General features: G+C 57.2%; 1 protein-coding gene across 1 annotated transcript in view; it reads left to right on the forward strand.

The window, feature by feature from the left end:
• The first annotated feature begins 436 nt into the window (after nucleotides 1-436).
• EPN3 (epsin 3) overlaps nucleotides 437-9523 on the forward strand; it is a 10395-nt gene continuing 1308 nt past the window's right edge. Inside the window, exons 1-10 of the mRNA XM_010843158.1 lie at nucleotides 437-721; nucleotides 3699-4375; nucleotides 5330-5448; nucleotides 6133-6213; nucleotides 6518-6646; nucleotides 7602-7689; nucleotides 8159-8428; nucleotides 8605-8721; nucleotides 8852-9082; nucleotides 9302-9518. Coding sequence (XP_010841460.1) covers nucleotides 3838-4375; nucleotides 5330-5448; nucleotides 6133-6213; nucleotides 6518-6646; nucleotides 7602-7689; nucleotides 8159-8428; nucleotides 8605-8721; nucleotides 8852-9082; nucleotides 9302-9518 — 1790 coding nt within the window. The 5' untranslated portion in view covers nucleotides 437-721; nucleotides 3699-3837. The remainder of the gene's footprint in view (nucleotides 722-3698; nucleotides 4376-5329; nucleotides 5449-6132; nucleotides 6214-6517; nucleotides 6647-7601; nucleotides 7690-8158; nucleotides 8429-8604; nucleotides 8722-8851; nucleotides 9083-9301; nucleotides 9519-9523) is intronic.

Raw genomic sequence — 9523 nt, forward strand, 5'->3', positions numbered from 1 at the left:
TCCTCCAGTCAAGATATGGCAGGTTTGGAGAGAGCAGGGCACTCTGAGCCTGATCCCATGTCAGAGATGCAGACAGGGCGCTGTGCCTAAAGTCCTGATGCCTCCTTCAGGGTGGCCGCAAGGACCAGAGGGAAAACCAAACAAGGCAGCAGCCCACCAAAGGGCCAGCCCCAGGGGATGGTGGTCCTGGCCCAGAGGAGGAAGGGTGGGGGGCAGTGGGTGTTGGAGCCTCCCCTCCCCAGCCCTAGTTTCCCCTGAGGAGGCAAAAGAAGGGTTAACTCACTGCAGAGTGGGGGTGAGTCCCCAGCATTGGCCCGGGATCTGTCCCTGGCAGGCAGGCTTCCCACCTCTGAAGGTGCTGCCTGCCTGGTCAGCAGGAAGGGGTTAACACGCCCTGCGCTTCCTCCTGTGTCCTGTTACTGCTGAGGCAGACCTGCCTGGCCAGCTGAGCAACTTTCCTCCCGAGTGCTGCCTGCCGGTTAGGTGTCCGGAAACAAGTAGGCGGGAGGCAGGGCAGTAGCCCCTTCTGTGGAGCCTGAGCCACCCTTCCGAGGGGTCTGCACCTCCTGGGAGACAGTTGGTCTTCAGGACGAGGGTCCGTGGTGGATGGCTCTGGGGATACTCCCAAGGTTGTGCCGTCCCTCTGCTGCGCAGGCTTGGAGGGTCACTGCAGAGACTGCCTGTGGCCCAGAGGCTGGGGCCAAAGGAAGCTGCATTGGAGGTAAGCTCTGGTGGTGCCTGGTATGGGGGCTTAATCTCCCTTCCAGGTCTGAGGGAGAAGGATGAGGAGGGCAGGGTAACAGAGGAATCTGGAGGCATTGCCCCCCACCCCCACCCCTCCCGAGGAAGGGGGCCTCCCGGGGCTGGCTCCCCATCCTGGGACCAGCATCTTTGGTGGCATTCCCCACAGACTCCTTCCACGCCTTCTTCTCAGCCTCTGTTGCAGCTCTAGCCTCAGGACATCCCCCCAACCCCAACTCCAGTGCCCCCAGGACACATCTACCTTTGGCCTGACTTAAGCTTAGAGCTAGCACTCACCCGACTCACTGCACCAAGGGTTAGGGCACTGCCACTCCCCGCCCTACTCAAGCGGGACCTGGTGGGAAGGGGCTGCCTCAGCAGAGGACAGGAGCGGGTGCTGGCCCATGGGGACGCACACAGTCTTTGACAAACTCATGCACATGACTCAACATATCTGGGTTCTTTCCATCTCTCTGGATCCACTCTCTGGGAATGCCATCTGCTTCCTTAGTCCTGACAGATCCCCCCACTGCTGTGGGGCCTGAGAAGAGCAGGCTCCTGTCTGCCTGTAAAGTTCTTGGTACCCCAGACACGGGAGAGAGCAGATGCTCTAGCCCCCGTGGCCTGCCCCGCCCCCTGCTGGCCCTTCTGTACCCTCCTGCCTCCCCCACCCTCCCCCATCTCTGAATTGGCCGCTCCGCTGGGCTTCTCAGTGCCCTTCCTTCCACCTGACAGGGTCTGGCTCAAGGTCACTGCGGTAATTCCATACTAGGCTGCCTGGCTGCTGCCGCTGCTGCTGCCACCGCCTTATCAGCTGCTGGGTTTCTGTTTCACTCCCTTTTATTTCTGGGCATATTGTGTTCGATAAAACCCTTTGCTTGTAACACTGCTGGCAGCCCTCCCAGCCACCCCTCCTGAGGTCCTTCCTCTCCTTCTCCCTCCCCTTCTTGCTCCCTGGGCCTCACCCTGCCTTCTCTTCCTCCCTACCGCTTCCCCTCAAACTTCAGTGGGGGTGGAGCCTCCTGGTATTTCTGATTCCTCCCTTAGCCCCACTTGGGCAGAGATGTGCAGAGAAGGCTCCTCCATTCCCACCTCCTAGGAGGAAAGTTCAAGCAGACCCGCAGGGCCCACACAGAGGGTCCCCTCCCACTACCCCAGGCCAAGCAGGAGGGCCAGGGCTCCTGGTGGAGTCAGGATGCCCGACTGGTTCTCCTGGTTTCAGTGGCCAGCCCTGGGAGAGGCTTGTACTCAGGCGGGCTCTAGGGCACAATTATTTCTCATCTTGACTCTTGTCACCTGTCAGCCCACAGGTTGGGGAGGTAAAGACAGGTCTGAGTCACTAGTGACGGGGAGGGCAGGCATTAAACGAGCGCTGGCCAGGGCATCCTCAAAGAAGGCCTGTCGCTGGGACAGAAAGACAGCAGACTGAAGGTAACCCCATCCTCAGCCAGTGCTCTCTGTCCTGCCTGTGCTTTGGGTCCTATGCTTTGGGCCCAGGCTCTCCCGAGCACAACTGGTCCTGATGAAAACTCCGAAGACTTTGAGCGGTGCCCAGGTTGGCAAGGCTGGCTGGAGAGCTGAGGTTGGTTGGGGGGGGTGGTTTGAGGCTGGCTGGAGGGAGAGTTGTTTGTTGGGGGGTGGGGTGGGGAGCAGGGGTCGAGAAGCTCCTTCCAACTCCTGCTGAGTCCCAGGGTAGAGTTGAGAAGCACAGTCTCCATGGGTGGTGCTGGAGGGTTTGGGTGGAGGCCAGGTCCAGTCATGGTGATTGTGTGTGTGTGTGCTCATTCCAGAGGAACAGTGGTGGCAAGGGGAGGGGATTTGGGTTTTGGTTTCTGGTAGGGTCCTAGAAGAAACTTTCTCTGTCTTGGGCCTGGTTCTGAGGTTGTGGGGAGGGCAGTGGGCTGGCCCTAATCTTTCCTCAGCTGGGAGATCAGAGGTCTGTCATGGGCCCAGGGCCTTGGGGGTTTGGGAAACCCAGACTGACCTTGCCCTCAGGTCATTTCATTTTGGCTGAGAAGGTAGGACTGAGACAATAAAGCAACCAGGTGAATTAGTTACAAAACTGGTGATGCTGACAATAAGTACTGCATTTGTCTTCTGATACGTACGTGCTAGTCCCAGCTAAGCCAGCCATGGTGACTGTGGGCATGCCATACCCCTCTCTGGCTTCAGTGTGTACAGTGGGTCCTCTTTGGAGGCAGCCTCCCCCAGATGCTCCTTCCTTGCCTTGCTGCCTCATTCCTCCTCACTCTTCCCTTTGAATCTCAGATCTCAGCTCAGTCATCACCTTCTCTGGGAAAGCGCTCTTGATTTTCCTAGCTTGAGTATTCCTGTGCTCCTCGGCACTTGCATGTTGGACGGTGATTGCCTGTACCCTCTCAACAGGACGTGGGTGGGCCAAGACTTGTACTCTACGCTTGCCATAGTGCCTGGCTCAGAGAAGTCCCCAGGAAATTGGTGTTGAATGAATCAAGCTACAAAAATAAATGATATAAAAAGAGGAAAGTGAGGATGGAGAAGCTGGAAGGATCGGTCTTAAGCCCAATCCCAGCAGAAACAGGAGAGTCAGCGAGGTACAAGCAAAGCAAGCAGGAGTTCCTTGGGGCTTAGTTTTGTGTCCCTGACTAAGGGCAAAGGCTGTGGAACATATCTGCCTGGGTTAATCCTGGCTTTGCATTCCCCAGCTCTGTGATCTTAGACAAGTCATTTAATTCGTCTCTGACTTGTTCCCCATCTTTGAATGAAAACAATAATATCTTCGTAGGTGTGATTGTGAAGATGAATGAGCACACAAAGATAAAAGTACTTCCTGAATAATAAGTAAAATAAGAAAAATAAGTGCCTGCCAAAGGCTGTTCCTGGCAGCAGGGACACCCAGGCCAGGCCTTTAGTCGTTCGCTGAGTGGGGCCAGTGAGGTGGGCCATTATCCCTGAGCTCCAGACCCTCTCTTCCTCAGACCCATGTGGAAGCCAAGGACACAGCTGCCCTGCTGAGAGCACAGTGGCGCACCCTTGGAGACCGTGACCTCACGACAGTGGCCCTTGGCCCTCCACCTCTGGCTGGGGCGGGGGCCGCCCATCTCCAAGCCCTCGGCCATGACGACGTCAGCGCTGCGGCGCCAGGTGAAGAACATCGTGCACAACTACTCAGAGGCAGAGATCAAGGTGCGCGAGGCCACCAGCAATGACCCCTGGGGTCCACCTAGCTCGCTCATGTCCGAGATTGCCGATCTGACCTTCAACACGGTGGCCTTTGCCGAGGTCATGGGCATGCTGTGGCGGCGGCTCAATGACAGTGGCAAAAATTGGCGGCATGTGTACAAGGCGCTGACGTTGCTGGACTACCTGCTCAAGACAGGCTCTGAGCGGGTGGCCCACCAGTGCCGGGAGAACCTCTACACCATCCAGACACTCAAAGACTTCCAGTACGTCGACCGCGATGGCAAAGACCAGGGCGTGAACGTGCGCGAGAAGGTCAAGCAGGTGATGGCCCTGCTCAAGGATGAAGAGCGCCTTCGGCAGGAGCGCACCCATGCCCTCAAGACCAAGGAGCGCATGGCACTGGAGGGCACGGGCATCAGCAGCGGGCAACTTGGCCTCAGCCGTGCACGTGGTTCCCCATCCTCCTACAACTGTGAGTCCAGGGCATGGCTGGGGACAGGGAGGCCTCCCGAGTTCTGACTCTGGCTCTGTGACCCCCAGCTGTAGATAAGAATCCCCCACTTAGAGGTATGTCTGAAGATTCCCTGAGATAAAGAGGGTAACATGCCCGCACACAGTAGGTGCCCAACAAGTCAATGTGAACAATGATGTTATTTATTATAGGTTTGTTATTGTTAACTCCTGCCTGGTAGGAGGGTGGAGGCAGAAGCACAGGCTCAGTCCTTATTCTGCCCCTTCCAAGCCATGAGATCTCTGCCAACCAGCTCTCTGAATCTCAGTTTCCTCATCCTTAAAGTAGGGATAAACTAATCTGTCTCCATTGTCCAATTTGAGGATTAAATGAGACCAAGCCCAGGAGTGCCCTCGACCCTGTGCTCAGACAGGCAGCACACGGTGCTGCAGAGTAGCATTCCTCTTGAACCCACAGCTCAAGGGCACTGCTCTTGAAAATCGGGGCAGCTGCATACGCCACTCTCCTCCCCGAGAAGAGGGGCACTTCCCTGATCTGAGGGCACTCAGAATGGCCTTCCTTAACGATGTGCTGAGGGCTTGGAGAGCTGTGACCTTGACTGAGTGCAACCTCTTGCCCTTCCACTACACTTGACCCTGAGCTGGATGGGGCGCAGCTGAAAGAGTCCAGGAACTTGAATCAGGGGACCTGGGTTCAACTTGCTGCAGGACCTTGGCCAGGTACCCCTCAGAGTTGTTGCATCTCTGTAAAGGAAGGATTGGAATCTTACTGGGGTGAAATGGAAGCCCTGCAGAAAGTGCCAAGCATACTGCTTGACCCCTTGGGGCCCGAGACTGGCAGTTGCTCCTCTCCCCTTCAGTTTCCCTGTCTGAGCTTTAGCTTCCTGGTGAGGGGGGCGGCAGGGGAGCCCATGAGGACCTGTATGGTTACGGAAGCCACGATGGGTCGTTGCAGCCTCCTCCTCATCCCCCCGCTACACCTCAGACCTGGAGCAGGCCCGGCCCCAGACATCGGGAGAAGAGGAGCTGCAGCTACAGCTAGCCTTGGCCATGAGCCGAGAGGAGGCTGAGAAGGTGAGGCCCCTCCTGGGGCACCTGGGGGATGGGGCGAGGGGGACTGGAGGAGGGATGGGTGCCTGGATGCCTCACACCTTTGATTCTTGGGCTTCCCTACTCTGGGCCCCAAAGCCCTAGTCCTCCTCCCAAGGACAGCACAGGGCCTGTGTCCCTTGGGTTGGGTTACTGGGACTGGGGTCTGACTCCTTACCCTGGGAGTGGGGTCCTCTCTGACTGGGCGTGGTAGGGGTAGTGTGTGTGTGGTGGGTTGGGAGTACCTGTTTGTCACATGGGCCTGCTGTCACCTCATGGAGGGGAAGGGGTGAGTGTGATGGCAGACACCTTCCTAGGAGACACAGAAATATGCTGCCCCCATCAGCTATTCTTGTGGGGGTCCAGGGACAGCTTACCTGAGAGCCTCCTCTCTGCCATCGCCTCTGTGGATCCAGGCAGATTTGGCAGGGCTCACACAGCAGGGCCTGGGGAGCACTCAGGGTCCCAGAAGAGCATGATTCTTCTTTTTAAACTGCATCTCAGATCCAGATCCAGGCAGGGAGCAGACTACGCTCACACTGCTGTCTGGGGGCAGGCTGCCCACAGCCGCTCAGGGTGGGCACTTCTCTTACCTGCACAGGGCGATGTTGCCTTTTGGCCCAGGTAGGAGCGCTGGGCCAAGTTCACCCCTCTCTTCCTCCCTCGCAGCCGGTTCCCCCAACCTCCCACAGGGACGAGAACTTGCAACTGCAGCTGGCTCTGCACCTGAGCCGGCAGGAGCAGGAGAAGGTAGTGGGCTAAGCCACCCATGCCAGTGCTGGTGAGGTGCTGGTGAGGTGCTGGTGAAGTGCTGGTGAGGTGCTGGTGAGGCGCTGGTGAGGTGCTGGTGAGGTGCTGGTGAGGTGCTACGCGGGTACTAACCAGGCTCTTCCATCTCCCTGCGGTGGACCAGGCTCTTCCACCTCCCTGCAGTGGTCCTGCTGCCCCTGACCTCAGGGCACCTCCCAGCCTGCACTCTTCTTGACCCTAGCTCAGGTCCTCTCAAGTCTAGCACGGGCAGCTCATGCTTTCCTCACTCTGGTGCCTTCTGCAGGAGGTGAGGTCCTGGCAGGGAGATGACTCACCTGTGGCCAATGGTGCTGGAGCTGGAGCCCATCGTCGTTGGGACAGAGAGCCTGAAAGAGGAGAGAGAGAGGAGGAGGAGAAGCTGAAAACCAGCCAGGTAGAGTAGTCTCGGGGCCATGGGTTAGCAGAGCTGGGAGATGAATTGGGTTAAATATTTATAAAGAGTGTAGAACAGTGCTTGGTATATAGTAAGCACCACTTAATGTTTATTCAGTGAAAATAAGGGTAGAGGAGATGGAGCAGACTGAGGTCCCATCCCGCATGGGCTGGTGACTGAGCTGGTGGCAAACTGGGGTGCAAAACATCCTGATGTGAGATGCCGGGTTTGGATTCTGTATTTGCTGCCATTTACTTTACAACTCAGGGCATGTCATTGTCTTAGCCTCAGTCTCCTCCATTCAAGTGTGCTGGTTGGACAGTTCCAACTCTGACATTCTAGGAGCATGTGATACTGTGGATCAAGACTGAGAGTAGCCTCAGGTATATGGTACTGAAAACATCTTGGGCTCGTGCACATGGTGTCCATGGTGGAAGAATGTGTAGCTGCTGGTAGCAAGGCTACCCTCCAAAACTGCTCATGCTACTCTTGGGATGTCTCTGTACTCTTTCAGCCAATGTTCACGGTGGCAAATTTCTTTTGGACATGGACTAAGGGAAGTAGGCTTATCATAAAATGTGTCTTACCACTGATGGGCTGAGGGGCAGGACAGCCAAGGAAGGGGTCAGGCAGGCTTGCCTTCCATCCCAGCTCTCCCTCTCCCTGGCTGTGTGACTTTAAGCAATTGCCCTCTTAGCCCAAGCTAGCACATCTGTAAAATGGGCACCCCAACAACCTTCCCTAATCACAGCGCAGGTTGTTAGGAAAATCAGACACTAAACGGATGAGGAAACATTTTATAAACGGGAAAGCACTCTACAGAGGCAAGGGATCATTAATAGATGTTTGTGGAATGAGTAAAGGAGAATGAGCTGGAGGGAGGATGACAGGTCAGGGCCCGCCCTTCCTCTGGGCCCCGCCTTCTCTTGAGCATGGCTGCCTCTCCCCTCAACAGTCCTCCAGCCTCGACTTGGTGGACATCTTCGCGTCAGCTTCAACCCTGCCCTCCACACACTGCTCTGCCGACCCATGGGACATCCCAGGTGGGCATGCAGGGCTGCAAAGGGCTCCCAGGCTGGCCCCCGAGAGCCCCTTCCCTCCCAGACACTTGCTGGCATTCCTTCCCACAGCTGAGGGCCACTAGGCACATCATTCACCTCTCTGAGCCTCAGCTTCTTCTGTGCCTTGCAGTTGGAGTGAGGGAGGGGACACCTCTAAGGAACTCAGATTTTGGGAAACTCAGAAATGTTCTCTTGTTGCTTCTGGTCACCCTGAGTTTCCTGGCCCAGCCTGTCCCTGACTGGGAATGCGGCCTGAGCTGCCCATGCCTGGAGGTCCAGAATCCTAGGATGAACTTGCTGAATATGGGCTTCAGCTCACTGGGTGGTCCTGAGTCTGCATCCCATGTGTGAAATGGGCCCTTGTCCTCCCAAATTGGTGTAGGTAACTGGGAAGGCCCTGGCCTGGGGGTCTGAGTGGCCTGGAGTCACATCTGTGCTATCCCCATTTCAGGTCTCAGGCCTAACACAGAGCCCAGTGGCTCATCATGGGGGCCTTCGGCAGACCCCTGGTCTCCAGTTCCCTCAGGAAGTATCATGTCCCAGAGCCAGCCCTGGGACTTGCCTCCCGTGCTCTCCTCCTCTGAGCCCTGGGGCCGGACCCCAGTGCTGCCTGCTGGACCACCCACCACAGACTTCTGGGCACAGAACTCCCCCCACCACAAACTCCCCAACAATGGAGCCAAACCCTGGGGGAACCTGGTAGAGACCTTCAACACACCTGGTAAGTAGAGGGTCAAAGGGTGTGGGTGAGGGGCTGGAGGACTTCTGGGCCCCCCTCCCTCCAGTGCCAAAGGGCAACAGATCCTGTGCTAGGAGGGCAACTTGCCTGGAAAGGGGCCAGCCCAGTGCTTGCCCTTTCTGCCAGCCCATCTCATCTTCCTTTTTCTCCTTGGCTAGCGTTAGATGGTTCTTCGACCTTTGACCCATTGGCCAAGCCTCCAGTATCCACAGAGACCAAGGAAGGGCTAGAATGCACCCAGGCTCTGCCCTCTGGGAAGCCCAGCAGTCCTGTGGGTAAGCAGGAAGCAGGGAATGACTGCAACTGTGGGGAAAGATGGGCCCTCAGCACCGGCCTCAGCCTTCTACCTCTCACAGAGTGACCATTCACTCTCCCTACCAACAAGCCCTATCATTTCTATTCCAGAGCTGGACCTGTTTGGAGACCACACCCCCAGTGTAAAGCAAAATGGCACAAAGGAGCCAGATGCCTTTGACCTGGATGTACTAGGGGAAGCACTAGCCCAGTCCAGCAGGGACACCCCAGCACGCCGGACTCCTGAGTCCTTCCTGGGCCCCTCAGCCTCCTCCTTGGTCAACCTTGACTCATTAGTCAAGGTGCCCCAGGCTGTAAAGACCAGGAACCCCTTTCTAACAGGTAGGACACTCCCTTGTCCCTGCTGGGTCTCCACACTGGGGTCCCCTACTCTCTCTGTTTCTCCCTTCAGAGCCCAACCCCTGCCTTAAAATCTTAGCTCTTTTTTTTCCTGTTTCTAAGACCTCAGATCTTGCTACCTTGCCCCCCTCCCCCGCTCCCCACTTCGGACTATGTCCCCTTGGCCCGCTCCAAGTCCCCCAACCCACCCTTGTTCCGCAGGTCTCAGCACTCCATCCCCCACCAACCCGTTCGGCGGGGGCGATCAAAGCAGGCGGACTCTGAACCAGATGCGCACAGGATCGCCAGCGTTGAGCCTGACGGCCGGTGGGCCGATCGGGGCGCCCTTTGGCTCCATGACCTACAGTGCCTCCCTGCCCCTCCCGCTCAGCAGCGTGCCGGCCGGCGTGACCCTCCCTGCCTCGGTCAGCGTTTTCCCCCAAG

The sequence above is a fragment of the Bison bison genome, unplaced genomic scaffold (assembly GCF_000754665.1).
Source record: "Bison bison bison isolate TAMUID 2011002044 unplaced genomic scaffold, Bison_UMD1.0 scf7180017864180, whole genome shotgun sequence".
Lineage (NCBI taxonomy): Eukaryota > Metazoa > Chordata > Mammalia > Artiodactyla > Bovidae > Bison > Bison bison.